A 22,399-nucleotide genomic window follows, 5' to 3' on the forward strand; every position below is an offset into this window, starting at 1 on the left:
TTTTGGTCAGTTTCCTTTTGTTGACCCCTTTTGGGTTAAATTTCAAGTCAATTTGCATAGATCTCTGTATTAGTTTATTTCTTCAAATGTTATGTCGTTCTGTTTATTTTGATGTTGAGGTGTTTGATGTGGAATTGGTGATAGATCGTGGTTGTTTGAGAATTCGGAGTTCGGCTTAAATCGACGTGATGGAGGGTTGTTGTTTGGAGTTCATGTGGACGCTTGGTCGAGTGGATTTAGCGTCCGAGGTTGGATTCGACGTATGGAAAGATAGTTTTGATAGATTCGGTTTTTTTCTTCTTGTTTTTATTTTACTTCGTCTAGAGTATGCGGTCTGTTTAGTTCCGTTTATCATACATTAATTTGATTTCAAGTCATTTCCCTGTTTTAATTTTGTTTATGTTGCATTCCTTAAGAAGTTTTACGCAATTTGGTTGTAGAAGACGATGCATTTGTGGGTTAGAGGAGTTAGTTATTACGCCAACTTTTCATTCGTCCCTTTTTATTATAAAATCAATATAAAAAAATGGGTCTCACATTCCTAACTTTTTCAATCAACTTTTCTTTACATTTCTTAAAATCTGTGTCCGGTTAAAGAGTGACTCCTAATAGGAAACGGAGGGAGTATTTAAGATTCTTTAATACTTTTTCAATATATTTTTGATCCAAAATGCCCCAAGTTCATAAGGAGCATTTTTGTCCTATTACTTTCCGATTACAGCCGCCATTTTTTAGATATTAAATTTTCCAATACCTTAGAATGTGATTTAACTTTAATTTAAGTATGCAAAACGATATTTTCACATTGCTGTTTAAACATTACAGTTTACAGATGTTTATATTACAATTTTGTGACGTTTTGATACCTTAAACGATATTTGTCATTTGAATTAGGATGTTATTAGAGCATCCTCAACGCTGACTCGATGCGGGTTCGGTCTCGTCTCGACGAGACGAGCCAGCATCAAGACAGCGTTGCGAAGCTCGTCTCGACGAGACGAGATGAGACATCTCGTGGCGCGATGCGTCTCGGCGAGGCCGGCCTCGAGCTGGCGAGACGACGCGCGCGCCCACGTGGCGCGCGCTGGAGCATGGCGTGACGCCCATTTCCGCCGGCCCGCGAGTGGGGCGTCGGAATTATGACTAATATTTTTTATAAGATTGAAAATTCGAATTTAATTTAATTAAAAAAATAAAATTCAAATGGTCGAATTTTTAATTTTTTTTTCTTTTATTATTCTATATAAATATACTCCATACTCCATTCACCATTTTACACACATAACACTACTCTCATTCCTCTTCCATTTTACACACCAAACCTTCTCTCAATTGAAAAAATATCGATGGAAACTCCAGGCGGCGGCTCCACGATGGCGCGCGGCCTCCGGCAGTGGCGGCCCCGGCGGGTTCGACTTGAACTCGTTCGAAGATTGGGCGAGCATATACAAATGTTTGGGTACTCCCGGTTCGTCGCCGGGCACCCAAGGCTCGACCACCCCGCCGGCGTACCAAACACCACATTTTGATGTGGATGCATACTATCGTCCCTCCCCCAGAGGTACGGGCAATCGCCGGGATTATCCCAAATTCGGAGAATTTTTCAGCGCTGAACACGGTTGCCCGTAGCCCATAGGTGGAGGCTCCGACTCCGCTCCGCGGGGATCGACCTCGAGCTCGGCGTCAATCGGAGGAAGCGGAGGCGAGGTTGTGGGAGACGACCGATCATCCATCGCCAAGGCGAGACGTTGGCTGCTGCGCCTTGGATCGCGTCTCGATCGATCTTGTCGGAATCAACAAACCCGCAGTGTTTTTGGCTAAAAGTCACCGAAGTTTACAACGCACGAAGGCCGAAGAAGAGCCGTTGCCGCAGCGTGAAGATGCTCCGTAGTCATTGGGACCGATCTGACAGAGATGTCAAAAAATTTGCGCAATATACGGGAGAAAGGCGAATTATCGAGGCGGAGCCGGTGGAGCCGACGATCGAGCGGCGTTGCGGGTCTTCAAAGCGACGTCGGCAAAGATTTCAAGCTTGTCGATGTTTGGTCGCAAGTTTGAAAAGTACAGTGGGGCCCATGAATAGTGAAGAGATGAGACGGTTAAGAGACGGATAAGAGACAGCGTTGCGGATGCTCTTAGGGTTTAGGGCTGGATACCTTAGAAGAAACGAAACAGCTTGAAAACAATTACATTAGAACAAAACAGATATAATATACATACGAAAACAAATGCTTCAATATTGTACATCTGAAACTAAAATACCATAATTGAAGATAATTAATTTATCAAACTAATCAATAAGGCCAAAAATACATAAATAAAAAGCACCACAAAACAACAAAAACAACCTACCTATGTTTCCATCTACCTTCACGACAATGTTCCATTTTTTTAAACTTCTATTTTCACTACTTCGTACTTTGGGCATTTTCTGATAGGATAAACCTCCTATCGGGTTGATCGGCGATCGATAAATATCTGTCGCGGGCGAGTGTCCGATTCGCCCGTCAAGTAAGACGGTTTTCTCACTTTGGAGAAACCAATGAACGATAAAATAATATTGATATTTTTGATTGATTTCAAATGATTACAATGACTCCTATTTATAATGATAATAACTAACTTAATGAACAAGAAAACAAAGATATGAAAAATATAAGTGAATCCTTAAATTATCTAAACAAAATATGAAATATGCTCGTATCAACTCCCCACGGTTGAGATTCACCTTGTCCTCAATGTGGGAACTTCGACACAAGGAAGAGAGTCGAAATCATCAGCTTTGGCGGGCTATTGGTGGTGCGATGTCGGGCTGTTGGTGGTGCGATGTCGGGCTGCGGAAGTAGGGTTGTCCGGCGGCTAGAGCTCGGCAGACAGGCGGGACTCGGCAACCAAATCTGGTGTTGTGCGCGGAACATCTTCCGTCGGGCAACGGCGCAGCTTTGGTTCGAGATGGTGGGAAGGCTTAACTAGTTGTTGTGCGCGGGTGGATTCCCGTTGGGCAACGACGTAGCTATGATTCGATCGGTGTGGCTAGTTGCTGTGCGCGGTGGATTCCCGTCGGACAACGACATAGCTATGATTCGATCGGTGTTTTGGAGGGTAGCTCTCAATGAAAGCACCAATTTGATAGGATAAACCTCCTATCGGGTTGGTCGGCTCCGTAGATCGGCGATCGATAAATATTTGTCGCGGGCGAGTGCCCGACTCGCCCGTCAAGCAAGACAGTTTTCTCACTTTGGAGAAGCCAATGAATGATAAAATAATATTGATATTCTTGATTGATTTCAAATGATTACAATGACTTCTATTTATAATGCTAATAACTAACTTAATGAACATGAAAAAAAAGATATGGAAAATATAGATGAATCCCTAAAATATCTAAACAAAATATGAAATATGCTCGTATCAACTCAAGTTGTTAAGGGTTTTCTGAAAGAGCCAGTTGTTAAGGGTTTTCTCCTTAACGGTGGTCGTCGATGATGCTCGACGACCAAAGCAATTCCGGCGCCCTCATAAGGGTCGGCGGACGAATAGAAATCAGGTTGTGCGCGGGTTCGCCCCGTCAGGTAGCTTGAGAACTAGGGTTTGTAAAGTTTGACAACGATAAGTTGGGCAAAATATTATTTCATTAATAATGAGTCTACGAACAAAAGCCCTATTTATAATCTAAGCACCCCAGGGTTGATTCGACCTAATCCTATTCATCTCGGGAAAGAATCAATAAAGAAAATCCGAAACGGAGCTTATAATTATGCTCGACACTCACTCAAAAATAACTAATAAAATACTAATATTCAAAAAGGAAATAAAATAATAAAAGGAAAAAAACGTAAACTAATCTCTATAACTAATCCTATTTGGCGACGAAGTCGCCGAGCTTCTCCGGTGGACGTACGTTCCTCTTCGGCTTCGAAGTTGCGATAGAAGTTTGGTTCTGCAACTCTCGGCTCTTATCTCGTCCTCCTCTCGTCTCTTCCTCCACCTCGGTCGTCTAGGCCTGATGCTGTTGCGGCACCCCATCATGTGGTTGCGGGACCGTATCATTTTCTCAAACATTCCACCGAGAAAAATTACACCCACCAACCTTTTTTTTCTTCTCGCACACAGAGTAGATCATTTCATTCGATTGTCGTTTTGAATCAGCTACTCCCTCCGTTCCTTCATAGTTGAGTCATTTTTCTATTTCGGGAAGTTCCCTCATAGTTGAGTCATTTCCATTTATAGTAATTTTTTCCAATCTCTTACTTTACTCTCTCTTACTTTATTCTCTCTACTTTATTCACTTTTTACTTTATTCTCTCTACCTTTTTCTCTTTCTTACTTTTTTATCTATTTATTTAACACACTCAACATTCATTTCTTAAACTCCGTGCCGAAAAGTTCCACCTCAACTATGAGGGAACGGAGGGAGTACTATTTTAGACAAGCTCTTTGGCGATACCAACAATTTTCATACTCCCTTCGTCCCAAGATAAGTGACTTGTATTCCTTTTTAGGGTGTCCCACTATAAGTGACCTATTTCCATTTTTAGCAAAAAGTCATATCTCTTACTTTATTCTCCACCTACTTTATTCTCTCTTCTCTCCTCTACTTTTCTCTCTCTCATACTTTACTCTCTCCACTATAACTTATTTAAATACCATTCCTTAAATTCCGTGCCCAAAAGAAGTAGGTCACTTATCTTGGGACGGAGGAAGTACTTATTTGAATCTTGACCACCTACGCTCATTTCCTCGGTTTGAGGAATTCGTAGACATCATAAACATATGTGACGGAAACAAGAAAGAGGAAAGAAACAACATTTAGAACCAATGGTAGGAAGAAAATGAAATCTAAACACTAATTCACAAGTTAAAAAGAAGAAGAAAGAGGAAAGAAAAATGAGAATTGATTTGACAATAATCCATCTTCGAAAGGCCCAACAATGCTACTGTTAAATTAAAATTGGCCCACTAAATAAAGAAAATTACAGGACCTAAAACTAAATAAATACAGTAAATAATCGCATCCCTCGCGTTTCCCTCTCTCTAAATTTCTCCTCAATTTTCCGGCTAAACCCACCAATCCACCACCACTACCGCCGCCTCAGCCCATTTTCTTCATTATTCTCGGTCGACAGACTAGCACTTCAGCTCCCCGCCGCTTCCTTCGTGGACTCGTGCTCTTTGCGCCTTCTTCTCAGCCTCGGCTCAACGACATCAAGAAGCCCTAATTCTATTTGTTCACCAGGTTAACTTCTTTCTCACCGATGCTTCTTCTTCTTATTATTCTAAGTGCAATCTCTCTCGGATTTTGTAATGAGATATGCCTAAGCTTGCTCAATTTTTCTAAACTGGAATTTATGGATCTAAAATTTGGAATGATTAAATTTATGAAATTGTGAATTTTGACCAAAAACATGTCTGCACTTGGCTTTGTATATATGTATATTATCGATTGAGGACTTTTAAGATATAGATATTCCCTCAATTTCTCAGAGGTTCATCGTATTCAAGCTATTCCCACCAATTTCCATGGAAGAACCGAAAAGCAAGTCTAGAAGGGATGGCTCTGAAACAGACGAAGTGAAAGCAAATCACCATAGAGAGGATCGTAAGCGTGAAAAAGAGAGGAATGGGGAGAGGCACAAGGACAGGGACCGTGACAGTCGCCACGAGAGAGAGAAGAGTGTTGATGACAAGTACAGGGACAAAGAAAATAAACGTGAAAAGGAGCGGAATGGGGAGAGGCACAAGAACAGGGAGAGGAACAGAGATCGTGATAATCGCCACGAGAGAGAGAAGAGTGTTGATGACAAGTACAGGGACAAAGAAAAACACAAGTCTAAGCGCCATGACAAGGAACAAGAACAGGAGAGAGGAAGGAGCCATGATGATGAGAGGCCCAGGGATAAGGCTAAAGGCAGAGAGAGGGAGAAAGAGAGGGAGAAAGAGAGGGAGAAAGAGAGGGAGAGGGAGAGAAGGGAAAAGACCAGGGACAGAGAGAGAGAAAGAAAAGAGAGGGAGAGGAAACATGAAAAGGAAAAACGCCGAGACAGGGATAGGTCACACAGTAGTGATGATGATGTTAAGGACCATGAGAGGAAAAGGCGCAAGAAAGAGGAGGATCATCAAACTAGGGATTCAGAACAAACTAGTAAGGCCAACCGGCATAGGGATGACAGCGAAGACAATAGTTCACGGAAGAAGGGAAATGTAGATTCAGAAGATAAGAAGGAAAAGAGTTGGGAACAAGATTTAGCTGAAGAGCAACAGAGATTGGATGATGAGATGGAAAAAAGGAGAAGAAGAGTTCAGGAGTGGCAAGAGCTGAGAAGGAAGAAGGAGGAATCCGAGATAGAAAAACATGGGGTGCCTGTTACTCATGAACCTGAATCGGGAAAGACTTGGACACTGGAAGGGGAATCTGATGATGAAGAAGCTGGTCCGCAGGAAAGAGAAACAATGGATGTTGACGAGGACGAGGATGCAACTATGAAGCCTGTTGCGGAGGACATGTCTGTAGACTCTGCGAATGAGACAGCTCCATCCATGCAAAGTGTTGGAGACAATGCTGTTGATGATGAAGAAATTGACCCCTTAGATGCGTTTATGAATTCTATGGTTTTGCCTGAAGTTGAGAAACTAAACAATATTGTGCCGTCTGCTTCAAATGACTCTGGTCCCGAATTAGTTGAAAAAAATGGTAAAATGAACTCCGAGAACACTAAAAAGGGGAAGAACAGATATATGGGCAGAATTATTCCTGGAGATAACTCTGATTCAGACTATGGAGAAGTTGAAAATGAGGAAGATCCTTCAGAGGAGGAAGATGATGAAGAGTTCATGAAACGGGTGAAGAAAACCAAAGTGGAGAAGCTTTCAATAGTTGACCATTCAAAGATTGATTATCCCCCCTTCCGTAAGAATTTCTACATTGAAGTGAAAGAAATTTCAAAGATGACTTCTGAAGAAGTGGCTGCACATAGGAAACAACTTGAATTGAAGATACATGGAAAGGACGTGCCTAAACCAGTCAAAGCCTGGCACCATACAGGATTGGCTACTAAAATTTTGGATACTATTAAGAAGCTCAATTATGAGAAGCCAATGCCAATTCAAGCGCAAGCCTTGCCCGTAATTATGAGTGGTCGGGACTGCATAGGTATTGCAAAAACTGGTTCCGGGAAAACCTTAGCCTTTGTCCTGCCCATGCTGCGGCACATTAAGGATCAGCCTCCTCTAATGTCAGGTGATGGGCCTATCGGGCTTATTATGGCTCCGACAAGGGAGCTTGTCCAGCAAATCCATAGTGATATAAAGAAATTCACAAAGGCTTTCGGCCTCAGCTGTGTGCCTGTATATGGAGGTTCTGGGGTTGCTCAGCAGATTAGTGAACTGAAGCGAGGGGCTGAGATTGTTGTTTGCACCCCAGGTAGAATGATTGATATATTATGTACTAGTGGTGGTAAAATTACTAATCTGCGTCGTGTCACTTACTTGGTCATGGACGAGGCTGATCGGATGTTTGATATGGGTTTTGAGCCTCAAATAACAAGAATAGTCCAAAATACAAGACCTGATCGGCAAACTGTGCTATTTTCTGCTACTTTCCCACGCCAAGTTGAGATTTTGGCTCGTAAAGTATTGAATAAACCTGTTGAACTTCAGGTAGGTGGTAGGAGTGTTGTGAACAAGGACATTACCCAACTAGTTGAGGTTAGGCCTGAGAGTGATAGGTTCCTTAGACTCTTGGAACTACTTGGAGAATGGTATGAGAAGGGGAAGATACTAATTTTTGTCCATACACAAGAGAAGTGTGATGCACTGTTTAAGGATTTACTTAAATCTGGATATCCGTGTGTGTCACTTCATGGGGGAAAGGATCAAACAGATCGTGAATCCACATTAGCTGATTTTAAGAGTAATGTTTGCAATATATTGATTGCCACAAGTATTGCTGCTAGAGGTTTAGATGTCAAAGATCTTGAACTAGTCGTTAATTTTGATGTCCCTAACCATTACGAAGACTATGTCCATCGTGTTGGTAGAACTGGCCGAGCTGGTAAAAAGGGGTGTGCTATCACATTTATCTCAGAGGAAGATGCGAGATACGGACCTGATCTAGTGAAAGCCTTAGAATTATCCGAACAGAGTGTCCCCGAAGACCTCAAGGCCTTAGCTGATGGCTTCATGGCCAAGGTGAATCAAGGGCTTGAGCAAGCCCATGGGACTGGCTACGGTGGTACTGGTTTCAAATTTAACGAAGAGGAGGATGAAGCCAGACGAGCCGCAAAGAAAGCTCAGGCGAAGGAGTATGGTTTTGAGGAGGATAAATCAGATTCGGACGATGAAGACGAAGGGATTAGAAAAGCAGGTGGTGACATATCTCACCAAGCTGCACTTGCTCAAGCTTTGGCTTCTGCTACCAAAGCAAGTGCTGCTGCTTCAGTAACAGCGCCCATGGCGTCTGGGCAGCTCATTCAAAATGGTGGCGTTGCGGCAGCTGCTGTAATCCCTGGAGGTGGGCTGCAGACGGGTGGTAACGATGCAGCTGCCAAAGCAGCAGCTCTGGCAGCGCTAATGAATCTGCAGCATAACTTGGCAAAGATTCAGGCAGACGCGATGCCTGAACACTATGAAGCAGAGCTGGAGATAAATGACTTCCCTCAGAACGCCCGTTGGAAGGTGACACACAAGGAAACCCTGGGTCCGATATCGGAATGGACGGGAGCAGCCATCACGACTCGAGGCCAGTACTACCCGCCGGGGAAGATTGCAGGGCCGGGAGAGAGGAAACTGTACTTGTTTATTGAGGGCCCGACGGAGCAATCTGTCAAAAGGGCAAAGGCAGATCTCAAGAGGGTCTTGGAGGAGATCACAAACCAAGCTTCATCGCTTCCAGGCTCAGCGCAACCTGGCCGATACTCTGTTGTCTAGGCTCTACCTTTGAGAGATTTGCCTTCATTTTCCTACTTACTGTTTACTGAAATCTTGATTACAGTATATGCTCAAAATATTTTATATTTTGCATCCCTATATTAACAATCTGGATTAGATGGAACATATTCTGTAAGATTTTGTTACGTTATTGGTTTACACTGCTGTGTGTTGTTGTATAGTTACATACCCCTTTTGGCTGTTGATTCATGGTTTTTATGCTATAATCCCAGTATGCGAAAGCGAAATTTAAAGGCCTCTCAATGTATAATCCATTTTCCCATTTATACATAATTTTGAAATGTATTTTAATGTTACAAAAGAAAGGAAAAGAGTTCAATAGATGATAGAAGAAAGAGTTCAAAAAACAAAGAGCTACTACAATTTATCGATACTAAAATTAATAGTCTAATTAAAACCTATCATCCCTATTAATATACTAATATCTCTAACTAATGGTAATTGATGGCACCCGCATCATCCAGAGCTACTCTCCCATGCACTGTCATTTAATAAACGCCACAATTTACCGCCAACTATTCATCTTAATTATTAAGTACTAAATTACTACAATTAAAACTTAATTACCATCATTAGTATTAATCTCTTTACTTAATGGTGTGCACATCATACCGTGAGCACGGAAGTCTTCGTAAAATCTACCAAGTGTACCTTGTGTAAAAAGACTTTAGTTTCTACGCAACCTTTAAATTTAAATTCATTTACTTATTTAAATTTTTTTGTACAGATTTTCGATTAACTACAAGGCATTTTCACTCCCAAAAACAAATCTATTGTAATTAACGAATTCTAATTTTGAATAATTAAATTTAGGTGGAGATATAGTAATGTTAATTGAAAATTTATAAATTCTAATGAATTAATCCAATTATTTTAGTTCTTTTATTACGGATAATGGATGATCTATGGAAATAAGTTTTAGTTTTGAGAAATAGAAAATAAAAAAATTATTTTACGACGACATAAGAAGAATGCCACAGCATAGGTGCGGGATGACTATAAATAGCAATTGCTTGGCGCCAAATTCATTCGCATAGTCGTTTCTCATCTCTGCTCCTGCAAAAAATCCTCTCGGCGAGGACGCTCTTCGGTTTGGATTCTTAGGGTTTTTGTTCACAGCAGAGGTAAAAAACCTGATTCTCTAATAGGTTCGATTTTTTTTTACCATTTCAAACGAAGTTTCTCTATCGTATTTCCTCACGTTTATGTTACTTTATTCAATAAATTACTTCCGACTGAAATGTTAGAATTGTGGAATTTGAAGGTTTGAGATCGCTTTGGCGTTGTGCTGCGGATTTCGTTGGTAACTTCGCAATGAGTAGTAGACTTCTAGGTTTGTCAGGCATTAGAAGCCTGGATCAGTTTAAATCTTTGTCTGGATCTAGTTCCAGAGCTGCGAACAAGAAGATTATGCCAAATGCTTCGCTTGGAACTCCAGAGTCGGTTTCTTCGGGCAGTTTTGCCAATCTGAAGCTCACAGCAGGTTGTACTGGCCTTTCGTTGCATTTCTTCATTGCTCGGCAGATTTTACCGATTTTATGAGGATTTTGAAAAATTGTCTGATTTCTCGTCTTTCACCAGAAAAATTGGTCAGAGAGCAGGCTTCTGCGAGAACTGACCTTGAATTGGCGGTAATATGAGAAGAAAGTATATAAGTCTGTTGTTAACTTCTCTACGCACTACAAATTCCTACAATTTTTCAATTTTATTTTATTTTAATGATATAGTATATCAATATTGAATGTTCATGTATATACTTGATGTGCATATATCAGTATTAGATTTGGATGAGCATATACTTAATACGGATTTTTTCTAGATTTAATCATCCTATAATATTCTCGTATGCAGAGAGTCTCTTCTGTAGTATTCAAACCAAAAACTGAGATCCAAGTTAATGGACTGCAGGAATTTTTGAAGTAACTTTTGATATCCTAAACTGCAGAATTCTAAGCTCAAGAAACTGACGGAGCAAATATATGTACTGGAAGAGAAATTGCAAATCGCATACAATGAAAATGCGAAGCTTAAAGTTATGCAGAAAGAAGATGAGAAGCTATGGAATGGACTTGAATCAAAGTTCTCATCAACAAAGATACTGTGTGATCAGCTCGTCGAAACCTTGCAGCAGCTGAATGGTCAAGTTCAGCAAGGTACATGTTCTTCATAAAAGGAATATCTCATGTTCATGATATATATACGTTCTGCTGTTCTATTGACAGTAGAATTCCACAGCTGAGAAAGATAAGGCATACTTTGAAGATAAACTGTCAACGACTTCAGTTACTCTCAGTGATTTGCATGAGAATATGAAGTCTATGTGCTCAAAGTTGGACTCTTCTGAACAGACAATTAGAGATCGTGAGTAACATAATATGTGCTGTTTCAGACTAGAGCTATGTTTATTTAGTTTAGTAATTCAGTTATTGCCTTTGTTGTGTCTTTTGTAATAGATTATTTAATTTCTTCTTATGTTATATATCAAGGCGAGAAGGAACTACTGGAACTTGGCTTTGAAAAGGGAAACCTAGAGACAGCCTTAGGAAATGTACAGAACAGAGTTGCTTGTCTGATAGAAGAGAAAGGTAATGCTAATTTGTCTGAACCTTTAAAAATCATTTGATAGTATATCTTGCAAAACTCGAATGCTTGTTACTATTGTATTCAAGGAGACTATGCTACAATATACTGCTTCAAATGCTTGAACTGTCAGGAGGATAAGTATTAATAAATTCTTCGTGAAGGTAGTATAGCTTTAATTTTTTATGTGGCCACTTTACATTATCCATAAAATAATAATTACTTTCAGTAACATTATTTCCTGTTATTCTGTTGGACACTTTCAGTCTTGCAAATTTATCAGATTGAAAATCCTCATAAAACTCTAGTTGCATCTCAACAGTTTAAAAGAAGGTTATGCTTGGTTGATAGGCCTTACCTTTGGAGATCAACTTGTTGACATGATTGAAACTTTAATTTTTGGTTTTGAGCTAGATAATCTGGTTAAAACTCCCAAACACATGAGTGAGTTTAATCATTGCTGTTTTAGTATTTTGCACAATCCTAAGTGAATTATGCAAAGTGGCTTAAAATTTCAAATCCAGAAAGTTAAACTATCACCTGAACTCAAAATATTACTGCACTGTTTTCCATGTTACAAGGATACATGTGATGAAAGATTGTTATCAGCTCATGTTTTCGAAGATACTGATGCATTCTGCATATTTTCTCATATCTGAACCTTTTACCCTTTCCTTTTTGCATTTATGTACATGAACTGGTTTTTCCTTGTTCTTTTTCTTGTAGGTTGTTCAAATAAATCTTTTCATATTCCAATTGGTAGAGTTTTCACTTATTTTTTTTTGTGTGATACAGACAGTGTGCTGAAAAAGTTGGAGAAAGATGGAGCAGCACACAGAACTGCTTTAGAAAATCTGACTACCAACATGGAAAAATTGCAACTTGAACTGAGAGTAAAAGAAGATGACGTGCTTGAACTGAGTTTCTCCAAGGAAAAATTGGAGAGAGAAAACAAGGACCTGTTATCTAGCAGAGATGATTTTTCTGACAGATTGCAACTTGCACTCCTGGAGGTCAAGAATCTAGAAGAATATGTGACTATGCTAGTTGAGAAGTTCAAAGAACTGGAGAGGAAAAGCCTGGAATTTTCAGAAAATTTCATTCAGTTAAATGCTTTATCTGATTCATGCTTGAAGTTGGCTCAGCTGGAGAAAGACCTTGTCTCTAAGTGTGCTCAAAGAAAGTTTGATCAGATAAATGACCAGTGTGCTAGTGCTGTATCTGAGAAAAATGCTTTGCAATTAGATAATCATGAACTGAAAAATAAAATTCTTGAGCTTCAGAAAGAGCAGGAATTTTCAATGGTACAGCACGCTGAAGAATGCCGCTTAGCAGAAGAGAAAATTCGGAAATTGGAGTCTGAAGCAGAAACTCTTGTTTCGAAGCAGAGTGAGATGCATGCTTCGATACTTAAATTGGAGGATAACCTTAGGGTTTCTTCAGAGAACTCTAGAATATCAGAAGAAAAAGTGGTATAAGCTCATCTACTGAATTTTGGTCTTTTGTGTAACTGAATGTGGCATAGGTTAAATTTTTTTCTTGCCATGCAGCAAGATTTATCAATGAAACTTTCCGAGTTAGAATTAAGCAGCAAAGGTCTTATAGATGGACTAAACACAGAAATCCTGAAGAAGCAAGAAGAAAGTGATGTTTTGCAGAAGGAGGTTGAGAAGCAAGAAGAAAATACACATTTACTTGAGGAAAGAGTGAAAGAGCTTGAGAACACGGTACAGGAAAAGGAGCAGCTTCTTTTGGAACTCAAGAAAAGAGAGGAACAGATTGGTAACCAGAAAGCAGAGGTATTCTTCAATTAGTTTATCTGATAAAAATTTTGTACAGCTGTCTCTTCGATGATCCATAACTACTGGTCTTCTGTTTTAAGGTTATGGCTTCCCTGGCTGACACAGAAAGTAAGCTTCAGGAGGCCAAAAAGGAATATAATCATATGTTAGAAAGCAAACATTTAGAACTATCAAAACATTTGAAAGAAATCTCTCAAAGAAATGATCAGGTCATCACTCTTTTCCTTCACTATTTAACTTCTAAAGGTTATGCATATCCTTGTTGGTTTATAGATACATGAAAATGACTATACGTTGGAATCTGATCAGGCTATTAATGATATACGGATGAAGTATGAGGTGGAGAAGCAGGAGACTGTTAATCTTGAGAAAGAAAAGGTTCACTTGGTTACTTTTCTGTTATGCGGTTTAGCATCTGTGATTCAGTTTTTTATAAAAAAAAATTTCTATCAATTTTCAGGCAGATAAAATAATCCAAGATGTGGAAAAAAGATGTGAGCAAAAAGTTGAGGAAATCAAAGAAGAATCTCGGCAACGTTTGCTGCAGGTGCAGGAAGAACATGCTGCAGCAGTAAGCACTCAGTCCTATTTAATTAAAGGTTTTCAAGTTTGTGAACCAATGATTCTAATACCATTAGTCCTCTATTTCACCACATTCTGTAACATAGCCGAAAATTACTTCTATGGTTATACATTTTACAAAGTTAAATTCATTATACCCACCATTTCTCTATATTGCTCTTCTTTGAGGCTGTGTTGTTTAATCGCTGTAGGTTTGTAAAGTATATTTAAATATATAATTCTCTTCTTTGTTAACTCTTTCACTAACCTTTAGTTATTTTAAGCACCCTTTTTTCCTACACTAGACTTTAAGCAAATAGCATGCTTGATCATGGGTGCTTTGTAAATTAAGAGCAATCTGTGACATAAGAAATTTTATTCAGTTTATGGCAAAACCTGCATTATGAACATTTTATTCCATGCTTTCATACACCATATTTTGGTTTTGTTTCTGCTATAATGCACAGAGCACAAATATGTGTCTTGTGCTGAGACATCTGTTGAATTTTCGCTACAGGTCAGCAACATTCACAAGGAACATGCTAAACGAGAAACGATCCTCACATCTAAGCATACTGAAGAACTAAGGCGCACTGAACTTCATGCCGAAGCTGAATTAAGAGAGGTATATCATCCATTAAATATCTTGCTTTATACTGCTACTTTGAGCAGTTGGTATCATTTATCTTAATAACTATTCCTAGCAGAAAACAAAAATGCTTAGGTCTGAGCATGAGGCTCAGTTAAGAGCTTTGAGATGCGAGCATGAAGATGAGTGCAAAAGACTGGAGGAGGAGTTGGATATTCAAAAGGAGAAGGTGAATTCTTTGATTCCATCTGTACTTTTACTACAACACTAATGATGTCCTTTATAAATTTAGGAAGAGAGGCAGAGAACTTTATTGCAGTTGCAGTGGAAAGTAATGGGTGACAATCCACAAGAGGACCAAGAAGTGACTTCTAAAAAGGTCTGCCTAATAACATTACTCCCCTCCACCCCTACAGTAATAGAAAGAGCTCCCTTTTACATAGCATGAATGCTTGATGGTAGAAATCAGACAACCTTATGATTTAGTAATTCCATTGAACATTGGGCTTAGGTCAGGCAGGAGCAAATTTCCCACAAATATAGTATGTGCTATCTTTTCTATACGGTCAATTGGTCGATTATGTCTGCTAATTTTGAGAATAACAGATTGTGATTACCACAACAAGTAACATGTCAGATCCAGGGCATCCCAATTGGATATTCTTGGACGACAGTTTCTCATTCCGAATCTGTAAAATCACAATTTTGATCAATCAATGCAAGTTTGAAGTTGAAAATTGTGTATAGTATAAGATACAGAAAAGTAATTTTGTATAATGACATTATCTGAGTTTACTTTTATTTCTTTCTTCTCTGTCCTGTTTTTGGTATATAATGGTTCTTATTAGTTCATATTTGTTGCATAAAGTTTCCACTATCTGAATGATATAAATAACTGATACTGTGTCTAACTATCACTTAATAGTTATTGTCAGAATATCTTGTGTAAGTTGCTACGAAATTCTACCTGCGATTGTTTCTGCCCCTTTGTTATGAGCTTATACTTGCATATAAACGAGATTATTTGATGAAGTGAATATTATGCAGAACTACTCCATAACTTCTAAGATGAGAAACAAAGAAAGCAACAAAAGAATTCAGCAGTCTCTTGATAGAGCAGAAGTTGATGAAAAGGTGTCTCCTAATACAAATTAACATTTGATTTGTCTTGTTTCACTGATATGAAAGTACTTGTGGAGTATTCACGTTCATTTGAAATTTATTTTTTGTTTCACTTCACCTCACAGGCAATCCAAACTCCCGTTTCAAACATGTTGAAAAAGGCCGAGAATGTGAATAATCTGCCTAAACATAGTAAGAAGGTGAGGATTTTACTACAAGTTACTTTTAGATTTGCTGATAAATGGGTGAACTATTGACATTTGCTCTTATCTTTTTCTGTGCACATGAGTTTTTCAATCACTATATCTTCAGGAATAACAAGATAAAAGAAAACACTTACTTTTGATGGAACTTATTATGCTAACATATCTGTAATGCTTGCACCTCGCAATTAGCAGGTGACTCACCATGAATATGAAATCGAAACATCAAATGGTAGAACAATTACAAAGCGAAGAAAGACTAAAAGTACAGTCATGTTTGGGGTCAGTAATTATTCAATCATTCAATGTTAATCAGTTCTGATGTTGCTTTAGATAAGAAGACAGTTATGACTGAAGTCTTCACTTTGCTGTACAGCAGGATACAAGGAAGCAAAGGAAGAAAGACACACCAACGGCAAAGACTCCCAAAAATGTTATCCAGGCAAGTGTCTACTAACCAGTTGTTCGTAAACCTGTTTGCATTTTCCCTTCGCATATTGTATCCTTTTAAATTCTGTTAGTTATTGTTCTTGATTTCAACCAAGTTCATGGATAACAAAAAATGTGGTGTGGGAAATAGATACGAATTGGCAGTTGTTGATCCACCTGATATTTATCTACTGTGTACATCTATGATCAAGCAATATGAAAACCATATTTGCCTGCATTTTTCAACTTATACTCACGAAGTCTTCCCTAAAACACACAAAAAAAGATCATGTCTGGAATTATGTTGGCATGTTGTTAATACTAGTTTTTAATATGATCTAGAGAGGCAAAGAAGGAATCCCTCCAAAACCTTCCAACATAGGCGATTTGTTCACTGAAGGATCTTTGAATCCTTACGTAGACGACCCCTACGCATTTGATTAAAGGTATTCCATTTTCTCCGTTCAATTTTCTTGAAATACATGTTTACGTAACTATTGCTGGACTATAGCACTTGGCATTTATCACCTTTCTTGCACTGTAACTATTCTTGAAAATCTTAAACAACTATGAAAAAAAATTCCTGTTCGGCTTCTCTAATGCAGTTTCTCTTCTCACAGCCTGATCTGGAAGTAATTTCTACTGCAAATGAACACGAATATCAGCTGCACTGCACACAGTCATGCATGAAACTAAAACTCAAACAGACTCACTATCCCAAACATTAATCATGTACATAAAATTTTACTGTATGATTCTGTCTCATTAAGTGCCATAAATTCTTCTTGACCTCATTCGTGCCAGCATTTCAGTCGTCTGTTTGTTGCACGCGTGGTGTGTTTATATAACTGTAGTTGCACGACTAACATAAAACCTTTTATGTTGAAATCAATTGTGCATTCTGTTCGTCGCCTCCTCTGTCTTTTGTGCATGCTTTAGTAATATGGACCTTTTGGGTAGATATATATTCATGATTCATGAAAGTAGACCGTGACTACGTTTTAGAGATTATTTCAGCTATTTGTCTCAATCAATATCAAGCTTGCAGATTCAGAGCCTTTTTCACTCTCCAAATCCTTTTTAGATCCTAGTGCTTGCTTTAGTAAATATTTGGCAATATCCAATTTTTAATGGACTTATATGAAACATATATATGGTAGATTTACACATCATAAACAATGGAAACCATTAAAAAAGCTTATATAAATGGGAAAAACATAAAGTAAGTATCAAAATACGTGACTATCTTTAAATTGAAGTGACTTTTATTCCTCTAATAATTAAGTTCCGAATCCACTCCCCATATTCTGTTAATTGTTCTGAGTTCTTTGTATCTAACAAACTGGAATCAACATCTAATTAAATTTTGATAATAAAAGTACAAGATTTTATTCCATAACATATGGGCTTTAATATGATTTTGAGGCATAAGGAATCAAACCAGCTTTTTAATTCAAAGTTCCATTAATTATGATGTAATTAGTGCTTTTCTTGTTCTTAGCAATGCTCTTAGTTCTAGATATTCTAATTAAGCTTGTGTCCCACTACCTTTTTTAACTATTCAACCAAATTATGACATTATATAATTTTTCGAAAGTTAGAAGACAATCTTAAAATATGAGATATTAATTAGAAGCACAGTAAGTACGACTTTGGAGTACATGTAATTAAATGCTATCGAATTTGACATCGGTCACATGGATTAACTGTGCAGTTTCACTCGTCATTCAGATTAAATAAACCCAAATTAACCTTATGTTTAAAATGAACCTTTTGAGTTCAAAATGAACTTAATTTTCAATTGCTAAGAATATTAGCTCATTTATATGTAATCACAAAAGTATCTAAGAGTGGTTTGGTAAAAAAACTATTAGTACATATTTGCAGGTTTATCATAGCTTTTTGAACTCACAAATGTGAGGTACAAAAAGATGGAGATATGAATATTATGAGAGACTACCCCAAAAGTTGTATTTCCTAGTTATCCGGATGTCCTACATTAGGCCATAAGACATTGCAATTAATAAGCTCATAATTAAATAAATTTGTCTTTGGCTGTGACAGTTAATTTAAGATAGTCTATTGATTAAAGAAATCAGAGATTCCTTCCACAACAGTCTCTATTTAATTATTTACACATGCTCTCTTTGTCAGTTAGTATATGATGTCTCCCTCAGTGTCCCCCTTCCCCATCCTTTATATTATTGTAGTTCTCTTTTTCCTTTTACAGAAAATAAAGGTAGAGTATTTATTCAGTGAATATACATAAATAATGGCATGGACTTATGCATAAACATATGAAGGAACAAAAATTAATCATGGATAAAAGTTACTCCTTCAAAAGACCACACCAAGAATTGTTGCAAACCTATTTTAGCAAGTAGGAGTATTAGTTACTAGGAAGTTAACATTCCATAAAAAATAAAAAATAAAATTAAAACTAAACAAACCAAGAGGTGAGCCAAATACACAATAATTTAAGGTGATGAATACATATTTTCCGAAATTCAGAAGTCATATTTCAGCTTAGTTAATTGCATATCCTCTTTTACCAATCACACGATGCTGAAGCTTCTGTTATTGTATCATCCATGCACGCCACATGTATTGAATGACATCATATTTTTACACATCATTTAGTAAACCTTAATAAAACCACATGAATAATTCAACTTTGCAGTTTTGGACATTTTATTCCACTTTTCCAAAATTTCCAAAGTTAGCACTTGAGCTTAATAATCTTTAACCGGATTCTAAAATTTTAAATATTCTCGATGTCAGCACATATTCAAACTACGCTCTAATATATTCTCTACAAGATCTTTTAAAATTAATTAACTTAGTAAACATTTCCCAACAATTCCTGGTACAGAATTGTACACATAAAAAACCAATGCACTATGCAAAAACACACACACACACAAACAACACAGAGAGAAGAGAAGATAGCACCAACTCCTCATCTCCCTCATTTACCCTTCCACCCTCTGTAAAAGTGCATGTTTGTACTCACTTTCTTGAATCTTCTCACACATAAAAAACACACAAATTAAAACCCCACACCAAGAACTTCCCAAAACCCCTCCTACAATGGCCAAAAGCAGAAACCCCAGAAACCCAAAACCAAAAAAACACCAAGAAAAACCCCATTCATGGGCAGCTGTTCGAAGCCTCTTCACCTGCAAGTACCTCCAGGTACAACACCACCAGCACCTGGTACACCTCCAACAACAACCTCAAGACACCCCCAAATCCAAGAAACACCCCAAACAACAAGACACAACATCATCAACAACAACAACAGACGAAACAAACAAGAAGCAATGCAAGAAGAAGCTGAAATGCTCAGGCTCCCTCTGCAGCATGCAGAAGCCAGAGATACTCATCTCTTCATCTCCCAACAAGAAGAGGGCCGCCGCCCATCTCTCCTCCTCAGAGAGCAGTGATGCCTCAATCACCAGCAGATCAATGAAAGCCACTACCACCATTAACTCCTCTTCATCCTCGTCCTCTTCCTTCCTCACAGCCCCCTCGGCCTCCCCCTCCGTCTCCGGATCCTTCAGGAGCATGCCGTTTAGGAAGCTCTCCGGCTGCTACGAGTGCCGGATGGTGGTCGATCCCGTTCTCGGCATGACAAGAGATCCTTCCTTGAGGAATACCATCTCTTCTTGCCCACAATGTGGCCAGGTTTTCATGAAACCTGAGAATTTGGAGTTGCATCAAGCTGTTAGGCATGCTGGTAATTTTACCTTTTTTTTTATTTTTATTATAGTTATAATAATTATAGTCATGTAAATTACTAAAATACAAAATAGTAGCCAAAATTTATGTACTATAAAGGAGTAATAGTCCAAAAATGGATGATAATTGATATGATTGATATCTACATGCATCTAATTTTATTTTGCTTTATGGAATTAGCTTAGAATGACTCATTAATTCTCTTGTATTTTTTGAGTTGAGTTTGGTTTTAAATTTTGTGAAGATTTTCAAATTTTAATTTTGGAGTCAAAGTAGTTTCTTCAATTTATGTGGTGTGAGTATTTCAATGCCTAGTAGTTCTTCACAATGTGTTTAATAAGTACAGATTGGAATTTCCCAAATGCTTATTCAAAATTGGTCCTTTTTTCCATGCTTATTTTATTACTCCATATTACTACTCTAACATATTTTATGCTTATATAATTGACATAATATTATTGTAAAAATAAAACAGAATTGTGATTGGGTTGTTGTCTCCTAAGTAGTCTTCGAAGATAGGGTCATAATTCCACAATTTCTCATCCGTTTCACTCTTCCCAAAATTTCATTAATGATGCTATATATGTGCGTGTATGATGATGGGCTTATCAAGAAATGGCACAAAATTATAGAAAATTCTAATTTTTAAATTTATGACATGGAATTAAAAATATGAATTGAACAGTGTGTGAACTGGGAGCTGAAGACACAAGCAAGAACATAGTGGAGATTATATTCCAATCAAGCTGGCTGAAGAAGAATATCCCAGTTTGCAAGATTGATCGCATATTAAAAGTCCAAAATACCCCCAAGACCATATCCAAATTTGAAGAGTATAGAGACACCATCAAGGCCAAATCCGCCCGCCTCCCCAAGAAGCACCCGCGCTGCGCAGCCGATGGCAACGAGCTCCTCCGCTTCCACTGCACCGCTCTGATGTGCTCTCTCGGCCTCAACGGCTCATCCAATTTGTGCAACTCCATCCCCTCCTGCGCCGTCTGCAGCATCATCAAAAATGGCTTTAAGGTCACCTCACAAGTCTCTTCAAAAGGTATTTATTTATTTATTACTGACGAAATAGCGACGAAATGTTATACTAGTAATTATTAGCGACAATTTTTTACCGTCGTTTTTTTTTTAATTTTTTTTTTTGATAGGTATATTAACAACTGCGACTAGCGGAAAGGCGCATGACAGCTGTTGCGTGGCTGCGGATGAGGGGAAGAGGGCTATGTTGGTTTGCCGAGTGATTGCCGGCCGGATAAAGAAGAATCCGGAGGGGAATGTGGAGGACTATGATTCCGTAGCCGGAGCCGTTGGAGTTTATTCGAATTTGGATGAGTTGTATGTTTTTAATCCAAAGGCTATATTGCCATGTTTTGTTGTAATCTATAGAGGTTTTTAATATATGATGGATCTTAGAGCATTTAGCTCAATTTTCTATCTATTGTTGGATTTTATTGTACATATTTAATGTTTTGTAATTTCGAATTGTTGGCTTAGTGCCAAGTTTTTCCATATTTTGTTTATTGTATTTCTTATTCTCATTTTTTCATCCCAACTATATAGAACAAAAAATTACTTTAATTTGCATCTTATTAATGGCTAAAATAGATTTAATTTTTGGGTTATGAACGCGGAGAGAATTTAATAAAAGACATTAGTATATGTATAACAGTTGGAAGCTTTTTTTTATAAATCACTGGGAATTAAAGAATTTGTTAGTTTAATAAAAGCGAAACCAATAAATATGAAGTGTTACATTGATGATGGGAACTGAAAAAGTTAAAGATAATAAAAAGAGCAACATGAAAATGTGAAGTTTTTATTTGGGGTGGGCAAGTCTGCTTTATACAACGGTACATTTGTCTTCACATATTAAGATTCCATCATCATCCAACTTACAATTCTTTAATACACAGTTAAAGATGTTAACTAAACGTTTCTTATCTCGATCAGCTTTTATTTATTCTACGAAGATATTTAAATCATGATCTTCATCAAAGATTGATTCAGTTATTTTTATATTTTTGAACCTATCTAGTTTGCTGGAAGAATACAAGTTACTGTCATAAAATTATTGTAACTGGAAAAGCGTAGATGCTCAAATTAAATTAACTTGTTTGAACGTTGCCTATTTTACAATAGTGTATTTTAATTATGAATAATTATCAAATAAAGCATTGAAGACGACCTTATGGTTCGTCTCACACTTTAAAATTCTGAATCATAACACACAATAATGTAATAATCAATTTTAAACACGTCACCCACTACATAAATATGCATGTATCACCTTAAGGCCCATGACATTTTCATAGGTTTATGAAAATTACAACTTCGTGCATTATAATTTAATTTTTGAAAAATGTGCAACAAATCAAAATTTGATCATCTTTAGTAGTAATTTATTTAATAATTTACCC

General features: G+C 37.8%; 3 protein-coding genes across 5 annotated transcripts; all 3 read left to right on the top strand.

Moving 5' to 3' along the window:
- Positions 1-5,012: 5,012 nt before the first annotated feature.
- Positions 5,013-9,084, top strand: LOC125219031 (DEAD-box ATP-dependent RNA helicase 42-like). Of its 2 annotated transcripts, XM_048120874.1 has the most exons (3): positions 5,013-5,236; positions 5,485-5,704; positions 5,822-9,084. In XM_048120874.1, the coding sequence occupies exons 2-3, from the start codon at positions 5,521-5,523 to the stop codon at positions 8,923-8,925; spliced, it is 3,288 nt and encodes a 1,095-aa protein (XP_047976831.1). In that variant the 5' UTR covers positions 5,013-5,236; positions 5,485-5,520; the 3' UTR covers positions 8,926-9,084. The 2 variants fall into 2 exon arrangements, with proteins under 2 accessions (XP_047976831.1, XP_047976829.1); XM_048120872.1 differs by having other exon boundaries at positions 5,485-9,084.
- Positions 9,085-10,014: 930 nt separating this feature from the next.
- LOC125223445 (synaptonemal complex protein 1-like) lies at positions 10,015-17,205 on the top strand. 2 transcript variants are annotated; one of them, XM_048126596.1, is made up of 20 exons: positions 10,015-10,070; positions 10,211-10,429; positions 10,528-10,577; positions 10,892-11,099; positions 11,182-11,307; positions 11,433-11,531; positions 12,322-12,998; positions 13,077-13,325; positions 13,409-13,537; positions 13,638-13,706; positions 13,789-13,899; positions 14,407-14,514; positions 14,597-14,707; positions 14,771-14,857; positions 15,526-15,612; positions 15,726-15,800; positions 15,999-16,085; positions 16,180-16,245; positions 16,575-16,678; positions 16,838-17,205. In XM_048126596.1, exons 2-19 carry the CDS (start codon positions 10,261-10,263, stop codon positions 16,674-16,676), a joined length of 2,610 nt encoding a protein of 869 aa, XP_047982553.1. In that variant the 5' UTR covers positions 10,015-10,070; positions 10,211-10,260; the 3' UTR covers positions 16,677-16,678; positions 16,838-17,205. The 2 variants fall into 2 exon arrangements, with proteins under 2 accessions (XP_047982553.1, XP_047982554.1); XM_048126597.1 differs by lacking the exons at positions 10,015-10,070; positions 10,528-10,577 and having other exon boundaries at positions 10,317-10,429; positions 16,853-17,201.
- Positions 17,206-19,124: 1,919 nt separating this feature from the next.
- LOC125219775 lies at positions 19,125-21,438 on the top strand. The gene is made up of 3 exons (XM_048121834.1): positions 19,125-19,971; positions 20,659-21,024; positions 21,131-21,438. The coding sequence occupies exons 1-3, from the start codon at positions 19,323-19,325 to the stop codon at positions 21,376-21,378; spliced, it is 1,263 nt and encodes a 420-aa protein (XP_047977791.1). The 5' UTR covers positions 19,125-19,322; the 3' UTR covers positions 21,379-21,438.
- Positions 21,439-22,399: the final 961 nt, after the last annotated feature.

This window comes from Salvia hispanica, chromosome 4 (assembly GCF_023119035.1).
Source record: "Salvia hispanica cultivar TCC Black 2014 chromosome 4, UniMelb_Shisp_WGS_1.0, whole genome shotgun sequence".
In the NCBI taxonomy this organism is placed as follows: Eukaryota; Viridiplantae; Streptophyta; class Magnoliopsida; order Lamiales; family Lamiaceae; genus Salvia; species Salvia hispanica.

Bases quoted from the DNA above. Each gene is read 5' to 3' on its own strand.
- LOC125219031 (XM_048120872.1), top strand. From the start codon at position 5,521: ATGGAAGAACCGAAAAGCAAGTCTAGAAGGGATGGCTCTGAAACAGAC.
- LOC125223445 (XM_048126596.1), top strand. From the start codon at position 10,261: ATGAGTAGTAGACTTCTAGGTTTGTCAGGCATTAGAAGCCTGGATCAG. The intron at 12,999-13,076 runs GTATAAGCTCAT...CTTGCCATGCAG, and splicing joins GAATATCAGAAGAAAAAGTG to CAAGATTTATCAATGAAACT. The intron at 13,707-13,788 runs GTTCACTTGGTT...ATCAATTTTCAG, and splicing joins TTAATCTTGAGAAAGAAAAG to GCAGATAAAATAATCCAAGA.
- LOC125219775 (XM_048121834.1), top strand. From the start codon at position 19,323: ATGGCCAAAAGCAGAAACCCCAGAAACCCAAAACCAAAAAAACACCAA. The intron at 19,972-20,658 runs GTAATTTTACCT...TGAATTGAACAG, and splicing joins TCAAGCTGTTAGGCATGCTG to TGTGTGAACTGGGAGCTGAA. The intron at 21,025-21,130 runs GTATTTATTTAT...TTTTTTTGATAG, and splicing joins CTCACAAGTCTCTTCAAAAG to GTATATTAACAACTGCGACT.